Genomic DNA, 19,239 nt, shown 5'->3' with positions numbered 1-19,239 from the left:
AAAAGAAGGTGACAGACGGGTCAGAATCAGAGGAGACACGGAGACAGAACAGGAAGTCTGAGTGATGCTGTGTTGGAAGGGGACCTTACAGCAGTGAACACGCAGACTCCAGAGGCTGAAAGAGGTGAGGAAATAGATTCTTTCGTAAAGCCTCCAGAAAGAGGCAGTGCTGCCAGCATTGTGATTTTAGTCAAGTAAGACCTATTTCAAACTTCTGACCTGCAGAACTATAGGATAATACATTTTTTCTTGTATAAGCCACTGTTTGTTGTGATTTATTAGGAAACTAATACACCTTCATTGACTACACTAAAGCCCTTGACTGTGAGGAACACAAAAAAATGTGGCAAATTCCAAAAGAGATGGGAATACCAGACCCATACCTGCCTGCTGAGAAATCTGTATGCAGGTCAGGAAGTAACCGTTAGAACTGGACATGGGCCAACAGACTGGTTCCAAATTAGAAAAGGACTGCATCAAGGCTGTATATTATCACTCTACTCATTTAACTTATATGCAGAGTACATTGTGCGAAATGCCAGGCTGGATGAAGCACAAGCTGGAATCAAGATTGCTGGGAAAAATACCAATAATCTCAGATATGCAGATGATACCACCTTTATGGCAGAAAGTGAAGAGGAATTAAAGAGCCTGTTGATGAAAGTGAAAAAGGAGAGTGAAAAAGCTGCCTTAAAACTCAACATTCAAAAAAAGATGATCATGGCATCACTTCATGGCAAATAGATGGGGAACCAATGGAAACAGTTACAGACTTTATTTTCTTGGGCTCCAAAATCACTGCAGATGGTGACTGCAGCCATGAAATTAAGACATTTTCTCCTTGGAAGAAAAGCAATGACAAACCTAGACAGCAAATTAAAAAGCAAAGGCATTACTTTGCCTACAAAAGTCTGTCTAGTCAAAGCTTTTGTATAGGCAAAGCTATGGTTTTTACAGTAGTCATGTACAGATATGAGAGTTGGACTATAAAGAAGGCTGAGCACCAAAGAATTGATGCTTTTGAACTGGGATGCTCGAGAAGACTCTTGAGAGTCCCTTGGACTGCAAGGAGATCCAACCAGTCCATCCTAATGGAGATCAGTCCTGGGTGTTCATTGGAAGGACTGATGTTGAAGCTGAAACTCCAATCCTTTGGCCACCTGATGCGAAGAGCTGACTCATTTGAAAAGACCCTGATGTTGGGAAAGATCGAAGGCGGGAGGAGAAGGGGATGACAGAGGGTGAGATGGTTGGACGGCATCACTGACTCGATGGACATGGGTTTGAGCAAGCTCCAGGAGTTAGTGGTGGACAGGGAAGCCTGGCGTGCTGCAGTCCATGGGGTCACAGAGTCGGACACGACTGAGCGACTGAACAACAACGACGCAGCTGGCAGAGAGCTGACCTATATGGAGCTCAGCAAGCGTCCGTACCATTGCAGGCAGTGTAAGGACGTCTGTCCAAATGCGCGTAGGAGAGGCGGAGGGCTGGGAGCATAAAGAGCTGGGAGCTTGTACCATGGGGCAAGGAAGGTGAGACCATGTGACTTTATAAGCTGCTTTCCCAGGGGTGTTGTGATCTAACAAGATTATATATTATCTTTACATAATGGAGGCGGGAAAAGACATGGTTAAAAATGTTTTCCCAGGAAAGAAACACCCATACCATCAGTGTGGAGGCTTTGGGATCAAAGAACAAAAAGCACTTACAGCTCCTGTGGAACCGTGGGGAAGCAGTGGAGGAAGAGGTGACTGCGGTGTGCCCGGTAAATACCAGGGTAACCAGGGCCAAGGAGGGAGAGGTGCAGGAATGTGAGCACATCTGCCAGGACAGATGAGCCGGGGGGAGGGGGGCACCAGGAAAGCAAGAAAAACGGCCCCTTATTTTTGCTGAGGCAGCTGGGGAACTGAGAGGGTGGGGGCGGCAGCCTAAGCAATCAGGACACGCTGGGGAGGAGCAGAAGGGGCCGTCAGACAGCTCCACGGTGGTGTCACACAGACAGGCTCTCTGAATGGCAGGAGCATGTGTGAACCCGAGTGGTCAGTACCAGTGAATTTAAAGCAGTGGCGACAAATGGGATCACCCAGAGAGAGAGTGCATAGATCTGCCTTTTATCATTTTGTGAAAGGCTCACCAGGCAATTCTCACACATCCTCAGTTAAGAACCACTGCATTAAAGCTAAGTATAGGAACAGTGATTTGGTAAAAGAGAATCTGTATTTCTAGCAGGCGTGTCACCGTAACCGCCACAGCACAAGGCAGTTAGCTGCTGTTGAACTATTCAGAAAAACCCTCCTATTGAGTCAGATCTCAGGCTCTTAACAGGGAAGCATTTTGGTTTGACTGAATGACAAGTCATCCAAGTGACCACTTACCCCTTAAGATGTGCACTGCTCAGGCCAGAAAGAGTGTGAACTACAGTGGTGGCCACAGTTACATAACTCTATCAAACAAGCCACAAACCAATTACTAATGACCTCTCTATGATTTCCCAAACCTAGAGCTTATCATGCCTGAAGCTCTTGCAAGGTACTGTCTTTGTGCTTCTACTTGTCCATCCAAGGAAATAAACGCCCTCATGATGTGAACACAAAGAATACTTAATTACATACTACCCTATCAAAACACAGGGGCCAAGGCACTCTCTGCCCCGGAAACCATCCCTCATAGATCACGCACCTGCCGAGGCGCTAGTCACAAAGGCAGCGTGCTGGAGCCGAGTCACCCTGAAGGGGCGAGCTGGGACTCCACATCCACCAGCCCTTACTTCCTGCAGGGGGCCCGAAAGAGTCACGGCCGCATGTGGACAACCACTCTGCAGCTGCTGGGATCCCTGCAGAGCCCCGACAACCCAGAGAATCAGCAGGCCTGGCCCGTGTGATCCCAGCCTCCCCACCTCCCAGGCACGGTCAGCACTCCAGTTGCCAGCAGCACTCTGCAGGCTCTAGGACACGGCCCTCCTTCCCTCCGTGGGTTCCCAGTGTTCACGGAGGTCAGAACCCGGCCACCCCCACCCACACTAACCCAACGTGGCCACCAGAAACCACCTCCTGTTGAGGCAACATTTTAGGCACAAAGGCACTGCATAAAGTGAAGTTCTGCAAAACGGGCATCTTTTTAAAAATGATTATGAGAACAAGGGCTTGTAGATAGCACAAAATGTTTCAGCTGTAAAATATTTTCATACAGTGCAATTTTATTACTTTCAAATACATTTAATAACTACAATTGACACTAGCAAATTAGGTGCTGGCTAATAGAATTCTTTAATTCCACACTTTGCAAACTGTTCTAAGGAACATTACTTTCTTTATATTTTGCAACATTTTAAAAAACCACACTCATTTTTCTTCTAAAACATTTCATATTTTAATGGAATTTCTATTCTTAAATATAGCACTCGGAAATAATATGTCAACATTGTATCCCACCCAAGAACCTGCATAAAAGTTCATGAGACACACTTTCAGAATGCAAAAATTCCCAGAGAACCAGGGTTATATGTCATATATTAATCTCATCAAAGACTCCTGGTCTATGTTGTTAATCTGTCTCATATTTTTTTGACATATGCCTGTCTTTGTACACAAGGGTTATTATGCATTATCTATTTATACTACCTAAACTCATTTTCCATGAAGGAAAGGCATGTATTATATTTTAGGTTCTCCTAATAAAAGTTCTATCGACATAATTTTACACAAATAGTTTTGAGAAACATGATTTTAATGTAAAAAGAGAGTAACTGCCAATCATGGAAAAAGCAATACAACCTAAACAGCATTAGCCTATTAAAATAAACGCAGTTGTCATGTCTAAGACAGTTTTTCACACAGAAATTGTTCAGGGGAGCCTCCTGAAGGCAGGACTGTAGTAAGTAGGTAATCAGTCCACCTTCAGTCTTCTTTATACTAACCATTTCCTGAATAAGCCCCTCTATTCCTTACTCACAAGAGACAGGTGTTTAGACAAGCCCCATCTTAATTATTATAAATTCTGAATTTCCTTACTTTTATTTACAAGCATCAAAGATTCTAAAGTTTTACCAATCCTTTCCTGCTGGTGCTGCTGCTAAGTCGCTTCAGTCGTGTCTGATTCTGTGTGACCCCACAGATGGCAGCCCACCAGGCTCCCTTCCCTGGGATTCTCCAGGCAAGAACACTGGAACGGGCTGTCATTTTCTTCTCCAATGCATGAAAGTGAAAAGTGAAAGTGAAGTCGCTCAGTCATGTCTGACTCTTAGGGACCGCATGGACTGCAGCCCACCAGGCTCCTCCGTCCATGGGATTTTCCAGCCAAGAGTAGTGGAGTGGGTTGCCACTGATCCTCTCCTAGTGACTTTATAAAAATCGGTATGATAGTGAACAGACTTGTGGTTGCCAACGGGTGGGGGATGGATGAGGAGTTTGGGATTAGCAGACGCAAATTACCACACATAAACAAGAAGGTCCTACTGCATAGCATAGAAAACTATACTCAACATACTGCAACAAGCCATCATGGAAAACACATGAAAAATAATGTGCAAATATTATATATATGAATAACTGAATCACTCTGCAGTACAGCAGAAATTAACGCAACACTGTATATCAACCATACTCCAATAAAATAATTGTTTTTTAAAAAAAGGGTCTGAACCAGTTGCTCTACAAGGGTGCAGAGGGGCATGATGCCTGCTGTGCGCACAACAAATGTGACAGTGTGAGGCACGCGGCATTTCACATACAGAAACACAAAACAGCAACCTGCTAAATATCACACTATCAGCTACCAAAGATGAGTTAGAGGTATACATTTGTTGGGTTCTTCATTTTTTTTAAACAATTACTAGTTAAATCTCCCCTGAAAGTCACAAGAAGTATCTTGCATCTTGAGTGCTGTCATTCGGCCCTAAAAATTTTCCAGAATTGCCCTGAGGACCAAAACAGTTCTTCAGTTTGGGGTGAGAGTGGTGTGGGGGCCAGTCACCAATCAGATGGGAGAGGCTCGCCTTTACTATAAACAAGAGGTAGTTGGGGGTGTTCGCAGACGTCCGAGATCTTCAGACCGACCTTGAGCAGCGAAGCCCTTTAATCTCCTCTCTCTCTCCCTCTCCCTCCTCCAGCCTCCAACACAAACCCGCACACATAATCTATTTTCATTCTTATAACCTAGAAGAAATAATTCCGAACCAGAATTTGGGCCAAAGATGAGATGGGCCTTTTTTCATTTCCTACCGAGACGCTTCTTTGAAACCCTTCCTTGTGATAGCATTATCTGCTCTGAGATATGCTCAACGATAAGCTGGCTTCTGACAATCTGAACACAAGCTGCTGCCTTTTATTAGCATCCGCTACACAGCACCCCTAACCCAGGACGCGAGGGCTCTGGCTCTAAGGGAGGGTGCTTGGCGCTCTGCTCTCCACTCACAAAGCCGAGCCCCAAGTGCGCGCCCCAGCCGCCCGTGTGAGGCTCCTCGCCGCCTCTCCCTCTGCACACCGGCCCACTTGGCTATTTCCACGCCAACCACCTCATCACAAACCAAACTGAACTTGGCTTCCCAAACCAGCTTATCCTTCCAACTACTCCCTTCTGCAAACAGCACAAGCAGTCTCCCAAACGCCCCAAAGGACAAAGGTGGGAGAATTTGTTTTAACTCAAGTCACCTATTGTTACCCTTTATCAAATCTGTGAGGAAGCCCAGATGCTTCTTTTCACAAAACGTCTCCACATTTCCCCTCTGCCTCTTGATTCCAGCCAATTCAACACTGTTACAGGGATTTACTGCCTTCTGTCTGTATTACCGCAAACAGATTCTCAGCTGCCTTCCTGCTTCTGAGTCTTCCTACACACTGTTACCAGAATAATTCAGACTGAATCTTCTCTTAGCTCCCTTCCAGGTCTAAAATTTTCTATGAAATTAGTTCTCCATCATTGATTCTCTCAAGCAGCATCCTGACATACTCAACAATTCTGAATGGTTCACCCCCACCCAACTCATAATTCCCTGCACTGGCTCTCAGGGCAATTCACAAACGGACCCCAGACTACCTACTCTGTTTTCCCCAGCTACTCTACAAGTTCAAAGGTCAGAAATCAAACCAATCCCCTCAGTCCTTCTCATGTGGCCAGGCTCCACTGGGACTCCAAGCTTTTGCAGGTGTGGTGCTTCACACAGGAATGTCCTCTCTCCCTTCATAGTCCTACCCGGTCAGGGAGGCCGAGCTCTGTCCCGTGTCTTACGGGCAGTGTGAACTAGGCCACTACATGAACTTAGTTCTGAATTCTAAGGCCCCTGCCCTTATACTAAAAATATGAATTAAGAACACGGACTCTTGTTTTACTCTTAGTTCCTATACTCCCAGAACCTACAACAGTGCCTGGCACCTAACATGTACTATTTAACACTGCTCATCAGTAACAACTAGCATTTACTGAGCATTTGCTATGTGCCAGGAAGTCTTCTAACTTCTCAAAATTAACTCTTTTAAAGAACAACTAAACGTTCAACTGTCTCTAGCCATCTCACAAATGGCAGTTGTGTATCCACAACTAAGAAGCTCTATCAAAGCAAGGAACACGTCTGGCACGTCAATCACAATCTGCATAGTCCCTAACACACAGCGAGTCAGCAAACGGTGCTGGCGAGAGCACAACAGGAAGCTCCCTGAGTTACGGGACAGCAAGCATGTCCAAGAATGCTGTGATAAGGTACGGGACACAGATCAAAAAAAGACTGCTGAGGTCCAGTCTACACGTCTCTGTCCTTATCTGAAAAATCAAATACTAAATTACCAACCCTGGAAGGACCTGCCCAACTCCAAAACTTCCGTGATGTTTTCATATGACTTTTCCGGGATTCTGATGACTGCTGAGAGAATGACTATCTCACTGGATTTTAAAACATGCACATTCAGGATTACTTTACGCAGAAGAGAACTCTGAGAATGATTCACACTGTCAGGCTTCCATCCTCTAATGCTCCAAGGGTAAAACTGTTGCCACAAAGGCCGAGACCATGCCTGCAGCAGGGAAGAGCGGGCAAGCGCTGCAAAGGGCACCCTCAGCCCAAAGCACAGCTGCACTCTGGAGAGGAAGAGCTCCCCGCCTCCCGCCACAAAGCTAAACACCAGCAGGCCTGGGCAAAACACGCATTTACAAGAAAACGGCCATCGGCAGGTCCCCTGGCTCTCTAGACCCCGATTCAGGACAGTGAGGGTCACCGGTAGGATCAGGCCTCACTTGAGACCTGCTCTGCCTGTCCAAAAGGCGTTTCATTTCTCTAGACTTCTGAAGGCGACGACATGCAAAGGGAGCCAGTGTGGAAATCTACTTACATATGAAAAATGAATATATTTTAAAATGAGGGAAAAAACTTTAAAGTTGTATCACTCAATGAGATGTTTTACACCCGTTTTGTTCATGTGAAATGTACTGCATTTTAATGGTGACAGCAAAGTCTCTGAGGATGTAAATGGGAGAGTGGCCTGTGCCACAGGGAACGATGAAAATCACACATAATCTTTAAGAAGCTTGAAGACGGCTCAGAACCAATGGAATTAATCACTCCTGGACAAACAGACTAGCACAGGGCCTGCCGACGCCCTGGAAGTCAGTTCCTCGCCTCCACACTGACCAGTCCTCCCAGAGATGACTGCCGAGTTCTGGCCTGGACCTCTGGCTTATGAAGAAGATACCTGGACCTGGGCAATCTAAGCAGTCAGATTAAACTCAGGATTCAGCCCACCTGTGAATTACAACAAATCTAAAATGCAATAAAGTCACGGTTTGCATCTCAAGACTATGGATCAATTTTGCATAGTTCATGCCCCAGAACCCTCCATCCCAGAGCAGCCACAGGGTAAGAAATCTTTAGGTGGGAGAAGAGAAACAAATGAAACATGTCAAGCATATCAATGCTATAACACAGAAGTTCCCCAAGGACATCTGAAAAATCCATGAAACATGCAGACAACAGGAGTTTTAAACGATACTCTCAAAACACAAACTAAGTTTGAGTAATGCTAACCTAATAACCAGCTTACAAGAATTTTGTTTGTTTTTAATTAGCCCACACTGTTTGCTTCCAATGTGAATGACAGAGAAACACAGCTTAAAGCAGGGGTTGGCGAGCTTCTGCAAAGGGCCAGACAGTAACTTGGGCTTTGTGGGCTATGCTACTTTCATCCCAGCCACCCATCTCTGCCCTGGTAACACAAACACAGCCAGAGACGATTCGATTCAGAGGAACAGGTGTGACCACATCATGAACTATTTAACCATGTAAAAATGTAAGCTCCAGTCTCACACTGAGGTCCTACAACAGGCGGCAGGCCCGACTGGGCTGAGTTACCTGACTTCGCCAGAGTTCAAGCCCAGAGGCCTGGGAAAAAGGAAGGAAGGAGAGCACTTGTCCAGAGTGTCACCCTTGTCCTACCCCTATCTCCACCCCCTTCTTTAAAAAGCCTAGTTAGGACAAAATGAAGTGAACAGGAAGGAAGTCTCCAACGGTGACTTTCTAGTTTCCTTCCCAGCCTTTTCTGATCTCAAGAAGGAATAAAAAATGCAGTAACCAAAGTCATCAGAATTAGAAGAAATAAAACAAGTAATACTCTGAAGAAAGTAAATAGCTTGCCTGAGAAAGTTTCAGACCTCTCCAATTATTTTCGCATATGCCTTTCATACTACCTTATTACTAAATCAATACATCTTATCTTCCTGTGCTAAAGGCAAGGGGAATAAATCTAAACCTTTAACTGAGTTTGCATAAAGGAAAAGATGGCTTATGTACTATCATTTGATCAAATGTTTTCCTCAGAAAAAAAAACGTGCCCAATTATTTTTTAATTGTTTCATTATAATAATATTCCGTTTTTAACTTCCATATGAACATAATCTACTCTTGTGTTCTCTGTAACATATTGTAATGAGGAATCCTAAAAATGTAAGTGAATTTTGGGCATCTAGTTAAAGGACACATTTCAGTCATGGAAAAAAAAAAAAGCTAGTTATCCCTGAGTGTTAGAATTAAACCTTATGACTTAAATTTAAGACATGACACCATAAAACTCCCAGGAGGGAACACAGGCAAACATACTGTGACATAACCTGCACCACTGTTTTCTTAGTTTCCCAAAGCAGTAGAAACAAACGCAAAAACACACAAACGGACCTACTCAAACTTACAAGCTTTGCTGCACAACAAAGAAAACCATAAACAAAAAGACAACCTATAGACTGGGAGAAATTATGTGCAAACAATGAGACCGACAGGGCTTGATTTTCAAAATATACACATAGTTCATACAACAAGAAAACACAGTAAAAAAATGAAAAGAAGACCTAAATAGACACTTCCTCAAAGAAGACATACAGATGGCCAATAGGCACAAGAGAGGAGGTGCTCAACATCTCTAATTACTAGAGAAATGTAAATCAAAACTACAAGTACCACCACCTCACACTGGTCAAAATGGCCATCATTAAAAGTCTACAAATAAGAAATGCTGGACAGAGTATTAAAAAAAGGGAACCCTCCTACACTGCTGTTGGAAATGAAAATTGGTGCAACTCCTATGGAGAACAGGAGGGAGGTTCCTCAAACAACTAAAAATAGAGTTGCCATGTTATCCTGAAATCCCATTCCTGGGTATATATACAGACAAAACTGTAATTCGAAAAGATACATGTACTCCTATCTTCATACTAAGTTAGTTGCTGAGTCGTGCCCAACTCTTTGCAACCCCACAGACAGTAGCCCGCCAGGCTCCTCTGTGCATGGAATTCTCCAAGCAAGAGTACTGGAGTGGGTAACCTATCCCTTCTCCAGGGGATCTTCCTGACCCAGGGATCAAACCTGGGTCTCCTACATTGCAAGTAGATTCTTTACCATCTGAGCCACCAGGGAAGGCCCCTATGTTCACAGTAGCACTATTTACAATACCTAAGACAGGGGGAGAATCTAAACGTCCATCTGCAGATGAACAGGTAAAGAAGATGTGGAGTATCACTCAAAAATAAAAAAAAGAATGAAATAATGCCATTTGAAGCTACATGGATAGACCTAGAGATTATCATACTAAACAGAGTGAGTCAGAAACAGAAAAACAAATACTGTATGATATCACGTATATGTGCAATCTAAAATATGACACATACACACTTACCATGAAACAGAAACAGATCCACAGACAGAGAGAATAGACTTGTGGTTTCCAAGGGAGTAGGGGGCAGGGTTGGACTGGGACTAGCAGAGGCAAACTATATATACAGAATGGATAAACAACAAAGTCCTAATGTATAGCCCAGGGAACTATATTTGATATCCTATAATAAACTACAATGGAAGAGAACATGTAAAAGAACACACACACGTATGTGTAACTGAATAGACTTTGCTATACCCCAGAAACTAGCGTAATATTGCAAATCAACTCTAATTTAAAAAAACAAAGAATTGAGCCTTTTAATCACTTTTTCCTAAAATGCAAAATTACAACATAGTGCGATCAGCATAAGGAACACGTCTTTGGCGAGAGTGAAGTCAAAGAGGTTTTCAAAAGGGTTGATTTTTCCTCAGGAGGCCATTTAGCAACGTCTGGAGACATTTTTGGTAGCTCCCAGTTGGAGAAAGGTGTTTCTGGCATCCCGTGGGTAAAGACCAGGGATGCTGCTACACTTCCTAGGATGTGTACGACAGCTTCCCACACTGAAGACCGCAGCCACAGACGTCAACAGCAAAGGCAGTGAGGCAGCCAGAGGAGGAGCACGCACATGTCTAAACCAGGGTTCGCCAAAGGTGATCCTTTCTTTAGAAATAGTTAAATTTACAAATTCAACATAAAACATTTACCAGCTACCAACTATGCACCGGGTGGCATAAAAGCATAAATAACATTACCTTAAACTTAAGTACACTGTCTAGAAATAGTTAAATTTACAAATTCAACATAAAACATTTACCAGCTACCAACTATGCACTGGGTGGCATAAAAGCATAAATAACATTACCTTAAACTTAAGTACACTGTCTTACAGAAAAACTACATTTAACCTCAGGAGACTGAATTTACTCCATTCAAATTATTTAATTCTTCCCTTTCATAAAGCAAATTCAGCAATACCCACGCACTAGGTCTGAATTCCATTTCAGTACAATCGACCCTCAAACCTGTTTGAACCTAAACATGGTTTCGACCTTAAAAATAGCAGTTTTGCTATTACCTATTAACACCTATTACTGAAACAGAAACCTGTTTGAGCTAAAATGGTCTACCTCCTCTCCTGATCAACTTGCTAATCACAACTAACAGAAGCAAAATTTGCTCTTTAGAGTTCCTCCTCCTCTCTTGAGTTCTCCATTTCCTGTAAAAGATGGTGCTACCAGGACAGAAGGTACAATCCAGCAGCTGGAGATGGTATCCTAGTTGTTGAATATCCTCCTATTTTCTTAAAGATTACCATGGAAATGAGGGAACAACAAGGGAAAACTAAGACTGTTGGATTTTAAAAACTAAGAGCAAAGCAGGGAATCAGCAGCAGCTATTGATCTACTCCTTTTGGGAAAATCTCAACATTTAGTCCAGTTAAAAAAAAAAAAAAAAAGCCAAACTTTTAACAGCTATCACCAACAGCAATAGCTGACTTAAAAACAACAAATAAAAGTGGTAATTTTAATCGATGTATTATCCACAGCCCAGATATCCCTTAATGCTAATTAATGAGTCACAGAGAAAATCTTTTAGATAAATAGGATTGCAACATCTCCCAAGCAAAAGTATTTGGTTAAATCCTAATAGCAGTGCTGATCTGGAAATAAAACATTGAATTCAACTTAAAAATTAATAAACTTAAGCCTTCAAACCGGATGCAGTCCTGAGTGTCTGTCCATAGGAAGACCCTTTAGCCTTAGTGAAACACGCAGGTAAGAGAAGTGCTGAAGGACCGCTGGACTCGGGAGGAGGAGGAGGAGGAAACCAACTCTCTTCAGGGGCTTTCCTGTTCGTTTACTCATTTCTCTGAAATCCCTGGATGCCACCCTGATCAAAGTTCCATCACTTCCCAGAAGTCACAGATCTCAAACAGAAGACCTCAAGAAGTGAAACAAACTCTCTGATACACACCTGCACAAACCCCAGCAACAAGTGCCATAGTTTATAAACGGAGTGCACTGGAGTGTGGAGCAGCAGAAAAGATCATATTTTTCTATTTATTACTCTTAAGAGTCACCGATTTTAAAAACAAGAAAAAAAAACTGGGGAACTAAGGTCAACTTTTATTAAATATATACTATGTTAACTCTTAAGAAAGTAGTAGTGATGTAAAGTGTTCTACCATATTTTTATAGTTGTATTATATTTTCACAGTCAAAGTCAAAAAAAACAAAGAAGGCAGAAAAGTCTCTCTCTACCAGTGCCTTTTTTTTTTTTTTAACCAGTGCCTTTCTATCAGATACTTAAAGACAGTCACACTTTGTCACTTGATAAATGTTACCTGGGCACAAAGATAAAACCTGAACTTCAATTTTACATTTTCCATCAATCTCAATCTCTGAACTTTCAAGAGGTAAAATTAATCCCTATATCATACGCTATACTAAAAATTGATAATTTGTTATACACAACCTGAGTCATTAATTCTCCAGATCCAAATATAAGACATTAATAGGCCATCTGCTTAAACACAATGTAGATGGTAAGCAGCCTGTGAAATCTGCTTATGGGAAGTGATGAAGAATTGCAGGAACACCTTAACACTGTTTCTCCTTTACATTTGCTTGAATTCTTACATTACCTCAAAGCATATTCAGGGCATTAGGCCCCGGTCAACCTCTCATTCAGAGTAGAATTTTTATTAATTTTTCTAGCTGAGATTTATTAACCCTGAAAGAGACACACAAAAGCTACTGTTGCCTCAAGGCTTCAAAGGAATTCCTCCCAGAAACAGAGGAAAGCCTTCTAAGGACTATATCCAGGGTGGAGAAACTGGAGCACCCAGAGTTGGGCTTACTTCCACCCGAGTCTGGCCAAGTGGTGGAAAACACAGACCTGTGGGAGGAGGGAAGAAGAACGAAAGCTAGAATAACCAGCACATAGACTGCTCTCAACTGAAGACAGTTTTAAAACATACCTTGTTTACATGATGGACCATGTAAGGTTCCATGTTAACTGGAAGAAACTAAAATGGACAATTCAGAGCAAATCAATCCCTTCCGAGAGAAACCATTTTACTAGACACCAAAAGTGGTTTACAGTGACTGACTACCTTAAAGAATTCAAGACCCAAACTCATCAAAGAAATATAATTTAGTGCCATCTAGTTTCACTGTTTGGTATTCTCATCAGATTAAGGTTTACACAGACATTAGAAGGAGTGAAAAAAATAAAAATCAACTCAAATGCTGGGATGCTATGCTGCATAATGGTTTCCACTGTAACATTTAGCTCTCAAGTGAGCTAGAAGATACTGCAGGAGAGGTACAAATCTCAAGCATTAAATGTCTCACAAAAAGGAGCACATTCAGGTCTAGAACTGAACCCACAGTGTCTCTCAGGTATGCCTGTACAATGTGTGTGTTTATGTGTGTAGTACTTGTGTGTGCATGCTCAGTCAAGTCCAACTCTTTTCGACCCCGTGGACTGTAGTCCACCAGGCTCCGATGTCCATGGGATTCTTCAGGCAAGAATATTGGAGTGGGTTGTCATTTCCTCCTCCAGGGGATCTTCCTGACCCAGGGATTGAACCTGCATCTCCTGCATTGGCAGGTGTATTCTTTACCATTGAACCACCTGGGAAACTCTATGCTTATACCATATGACCCAGAAATTGTACTTCTGGGCATTTTTCACAGAGAACTCAGGACATGTGTTCACACAAAAACTGTATGTGAATGTTTGTAATGTCCATAGCAGCTTTATTCAAAATAAACTATCCCAAATCGGAAACAATCCAGATATCTTTCAACTGGATGAATGGTTAAACAAACTATGCTCTGTCCATGGAATACTACTCGCTAGTAATAAGGAACAAAATGAAAATGAAAAGATAACACCATCAACGAAAAATAATAAGGGATAAACATGTAATAACCTGGATGTCTCTCCAGAGATTTACACTGAGTGGAAAAAGCCAACCCCAAAGGTTGCACACTATGTGATTTCACTAGTCATTCTTGAAATGACCAAATTATAGAAACTGAGGAACAGATGAGTAGTTGCCAGGGGCCAGAAGGGGAAGGGATAGGAAGGAAGTGGTTGGGGCTATTAAAGGGCAATGTAAGGGGTACTCACGGCAATGGGAATATTCTGTATCTTCACTATATCAAGATATCAATATCCAGCGTGTTACCCTAGAGTTTTGGAAGATGTTACCGCTGGAGGAAACTGTTAAAGGATACATGTTATCTCTTTGTATTATGACTTATACTTGCTTGTGACCCCACAATCATTTCAAAATCAACAAATTTTTTAAGAGCATCAAAGGAAAAAAAAGCAGCACATTCATTAGGGCTTCATATTAAAAATTCCTTTTAAAAAAAAGTCATACGCTAAGAAGCCACAGAGCAACATGCTCTGTTTTCTACAAGGAAGCTGGGGCCTAAACAGTAGGCAAAGGATCACTAAGGGGCAGTACAGCTGAGAGCTTAGACCCCAAAGGCTGCCTGCTGAAACCTCAGCTTTTAGCTGGTGACTTTGGGCAAGTTACCCTCTTCATGCCTGAGCTTCCTCACCTACTAGATGATGACTGTGTGAATGCAGTTTATCAAGTAAGACTAAAACACATAGGCTAGTAACAGACATACAAGGGTATAAGAATATTTATTCAGTCCACCTGCCTGGGGATTCAGTGGCTCTTCAAAACTAAATCAGCAAAGGTGTCTTTTGCACTGAAAACCCAGTATGAAAATCTAAGACAAACTTAAGTATAGAAAGTTCTACTTTCCAAATCCTCTCCCCCTGCACACAAAACAAAATACACAGAGGGCCTTCTCTTCCAGCAGTTACTGTCACTTTCCATTAAATGCTTTATGTTCTAAGCAGAACTTCAGTCCCTTGATGAGAACTAGGGCTGGATGCTAAAATATTAGAATTAACTTCACCTAAGACTTTCTAGAGACCAAATGAGTCACTCACTTCTTTAGAAATAGTCAAATGTCAAGGTTGCCAGAGAAGCCAACCTCAGATGTTTGCATAAATCATTTCCAAGTGATCTTCAAGTCAAACCCAAAGGATATTACTCAAGATAACATTCTGAGTAAGATCAGTTTTTATGGTTTTTCCTGTAATGGAGAAAATTCTAAAAGTGGGACTACTGGGGTGAAAATCACATTAAGTTAAGCCCCAAAATTATACAACATATTTTAGAAAGGCTTAAAGCTCCAGGGTGTCACCGCTCCCCCCACTTTTTTTAAACTGTTTATCCAGTCTCATCAACAAGCACTGGACAAACTGTAAACTGCGTATTTAACGATACCCCATGGTGCCCATCCCACCGTATTTTCTCCATAATACTACCTAAAAGTGCAGAGCGCAAGGCGACTGCAGCCCTCAGAACAGACCCATTGCTGCGCATCACTACGCCCTTACCAGGTAACAGGTCCTTCTCAGCTATTGGTTGGCTCCACAGTGGGCCCCGCCCACTGGCAACCAACGGTCAATCAGAGCCCGTTAGTGGTCCTGCTCAGCCATTGGTTGGCACTGGTGGGCCCCGCTCACTGGCAACCAAAGGTCAATGAGGGTTTCAGCCTATGGTTGTAGGGTGGAGGTCATCGGGTGGAGAGTGAGGCAAGAGGTGGCTCCTGGCCTTTTCCCCCCGCCCCTCTGACCTGTTCTTTGGCCTTGGGCAAGTGGATGAGCTGCGGGTCCCAGGGAACAGGCTGAGAGCTAGGTCCTGCCGGGCTCGAGAGCCCTCCCCAAAGTCACCGCTAGCCTTGGCCCAGGGCTTCCCGGGCAGCTCGGCTGGTAAAGATCCCGCCTGCAGTGCAGGAGTCCCCGGTTCGGCTCCCGGGTGGGGAAGCTCCCCTGGAGAAGGGATAGGCTACCCGCTTTCGTATGCTTGGGCTTCCCTGCTGGCTCAGGCAGTAAAGAATCCACCTGCAATGCAGGAGCCCTGGGTTTGATCCCTGGGTTGGGAAGATCCCCTGGAGGAGGGCCTGGCAACCCGCTCCAGTGTTCCTGCCTGGGGAGTCCCCACGGACAGAGGAGCCTGGAGGGCTACAGTCTAGGGGGTCACAGAGTGTTGGACATGACTGAGCGACTAAGCACAGCGCAGCACCCCTTGGCCCAGGCATGGAGGCGGCGGTGACCCTCTCCTCCATCCCTGCCTCTGTAACCTGATGGCAGCGGCTATCTGCACGGACACAGCCTGGGTCCCCGGCCCACTGTCCTGGCGGCCGGAGGAGCCGGCGGGCCAGCTGGGTCTGGGGCCGGCTCCTCAGCGATGACGGGGGCAGGGTCTGGGGCCCTGGCCCTGAGGGAGCCGCCGCTGAGACCGCCTCCTCTTAGCAGGGACCCGGACCTCGGTGCGGAAAGTTGTGCCTCGGGATCTCACCACCCCCCCTCCCTTTTTTTTTGTCAAGACAGAGAATAATATTCGTTACATAGAAATTTACAGAAACATCCTTACCTGACCATGACTTGACTTCAAGAATAAAGGGTTGACACCAAGAAGTCTGCAACTAACCATGCCCCTCCCTCACCTTTTGCTTTTAAAAGGGCTTTCATGAAAGTTTTGAGTAATTTGGGGGCTCTTAATACATGAGCCACCCATCTCCTTGTATGGCCCTTGTACGGCCTGCCTCTGTTCCAAACTCCAATGTTTTAGTGTTGTTTGGCCTCACTGTGCATCAGACACACAACTTGCATTTTCAATAGCAAAAGCAAACGCTTTTAAATTTTTGGATCCATGTTTACAATCAGATTACTAATATCATCTGCAAAGCATTTTGAGTGCTCTGTACTGATGACACCATTCACGATGTTGTCACATGGTCTTTTTTCACTTTCATAATAATTCGGGTAAAATTTCATTAAATTTCATTAAATTCAAGCCTTTTGCCCTAGTGTATCACCGGAAGAAAAGGCAAGAATATTCTTTCGTTATTTACACTGTCACACAAAAGATAAAAAACAAAACAAAAAAACGCCAACTTGTTCACGTCCTACGTTTCTCTGCTGTTAAGGAGCTGATGTATCAGCTTGTCGGGGTTTTGGGTTCTTCAGGTTCATTCATTGCAAGGGATACTACACATTACCCAGTTTTACTAAAATGTCTAGATCTCACAGATCATTGGCAAATAACTTAAATCGCACAGGCGGCGCGGTATCTTCCCAAATAGGAACCTTCCGTTCGCTTATTTTTAGTAACTTTAAATAAAAGACTGAAGATGGGTCGTTTTCCCAGTTCCTTTGACAGGGTGACCGTGGCCCGGGACGGAGCGCCCCACAGCTTCCGGCTGGAGAATGACACGCGCTTCCCCAGGTTCTCCCGACTGTGCCCAACAAACCCGAGGTAACAGCTGAAGAATGACGACACCAAAATCAACCCTACAGCTTTTCATCCTGGAGGTCCGCAACACCAAATAAACTTTTATGTCTCCGGAGACAGTGGAGTTAGAAAACAAATAAAACACCCACATGGGGTCTGCTCAATGGGTTTCCGCGACCGAGGTCGCGCAGGGGGTCTGCGGCGGCTTAACCCTGTGCGGGCCGGGGGTCTCCCCAAACAGCTGTGAGGGGGCGCTGCACGCGAGCGAGCCGCACGCCGCGCCGGCGGCCCGGCCCGCAGGTGAGCGCCCCCGCAGGCCCGGGCCCCGGGGCGTGATCCCGCCACCGCAGGCCGCCCGCCCGGTACTTTGCTAACTCCGCGCGCCCCGGGAGGCGGCGGCTCCCCGGGTAGCGGCCACCGCCGTCCGAACGCCGCGGCGCCCGGGCGGGAGAAGGATCCGAGCCTCCCCTGTCCAGTTGGGCCTCGCCCTGCCCGAGCGCGGAGCCTCGGCGGAGCAGCGGGTAACTACGGGCCCCGCCCGCACCCTCCCGGAGCCCCACTCCCCGGGGCTCACCTGCGGGAAGGAGCCCTCGCGGCGCGGGTTCTTGGGGTAGTCCAAGTGACCCCGGTCCAGCATCAGGTAGAGCGAGAAGATCACCACGCAGAAGATAGCGCTGCCGAAAACGGTGAACTGCCGGCTCAACTTCATGTTTCCTCGATAGACCCGGCGACCGAGCACGGTCCCCGCTCGGAGCCGGCGGAGCGCGGACTCCAGGAAGCGGCGGCCGGAGGCTCCCGGCTCCTGGGCTCTCTCCCTGCACGCGCTCCTCTCCGCCGCGGGCGCGGGTCCGGGCGGCGCTCCGCACCTCGTCTCCGGCGCCCCCACGCGCCCTCGGCCCTCGGCCCGGCCCGCCGCCCTCCCCGGGGCGGGACGCCTCACGCCCGGAAGGGGCCCACTCGCCCTGGCCGCGGAGCTCCGCGCCGGCCGCCGGCGGGGCGCGCGGGGCAGGCGCAGGCAGGGTCGCCGCGCGGACTTGCTGCCGCTGTCGCGAGCACCAGGTCGGCAGGAAAAGTTTTCTCGAGCCGGGCCGGCGCGTTCTCTCCGCCCACGAGTGCGGTCACGGCGGCCCCGCGCCGAGGGAACGGGTCCGCGGAGCCGCGGGGAAGGAAATCAGGCGGGAGGGGCCGGGCCCCACAACTTACAGCCGGGACTGCCGGGCCCGCCCCGAGGCGCCGCCCCCGCCCGCCGGCGGAGCCCCTTCCTGCCGCTGCCGCCGCCGCCGCCGCCGCCGCCGCCGGGTCCGGGCGCGCCCGGCTCTGACAGGACTTTCCTCAGAGTGCGCGCCCGCCGGCCGGCCTCCCGTCCCGGCCTCCGGGCTCTCGGGAACAGGGCAGCACCGGGGGGCGCTGGGGGCGGGCGGCGGCGGCGCGCGGGGGAGGGCGACGGGGGCAGGAGGGGAGCCTCCCCCGGAGAAGCCCGCTCCAGCCGCAGCCGCGAGTCCCCGCCCGCCCGCCCCGCACGCGCGGCGATGGCGGCGGCCGCCGCGAAAGGCAACGCCGGCTCTGCAGCGCCCCTCGGCGCCCGCGCGCCTGCCGCCGCGAGCCCGCAGAGACAGCTGCCGAGCAGCGCCGCGCGGTCAGTGGGCGCCCGCGGCCCCGGCGCCGAGGCGGCGTCAGGCCCCGCCCCTCGACGCGCGGGCGGGGGGCGGGCGCCCCGGCGGCCAATCAGCGCGCGCCGCCCGCCCGCGCCGGCCTCGGGAGCGCCGCGGCGGG

General features: G+C 46.6%; 1 protein-coding gene across 1 annotated transcript in view; it reads right to left on the bottom strand.

The window, feature by feature from the left end:
- MAN2A1 (mannosidase alpha class 2A member 1) overlaps positions 1 to 18,328 on the bottom strand; it is a 202,770-nt gene extending 184,442 nt beyond the window's left edge. Inside the window, exon 1 of the mRNA XM_061152130.1 lies at positions 18,041 to 18,328. Coding sequence (XP_061008113.1) covers positions 18,041 to 18,175 — 135 coding nt within the window. The 5' untranslated portion in view covers positions 18,176 to 18,328. The remainder of the gene's footprint in view (positions 1 to 18,040) is intronic.
- Positions 18,329 to 19,239: the final 911 nt, after the last annotated feature.

This window comes from Dama dama, chromosome 9 (assembly GCF_033118175.1).
Source record: "Dama dama isolate Ldn47 chromosome 9, ASM3311817v1, whole genome shotgun sequence".
Classification (NCBI taxonomy): domain Eukaryota; kingdom Metazoa; phylum Chordata; class Mammalia; order Artiodactyla; family Cervidae; genus Dama; species Dama dama.
Note: the sequence above shows the minus strand (reverse complement) of the source record. Positions and strands in the feature narration are given on the sequence as shown.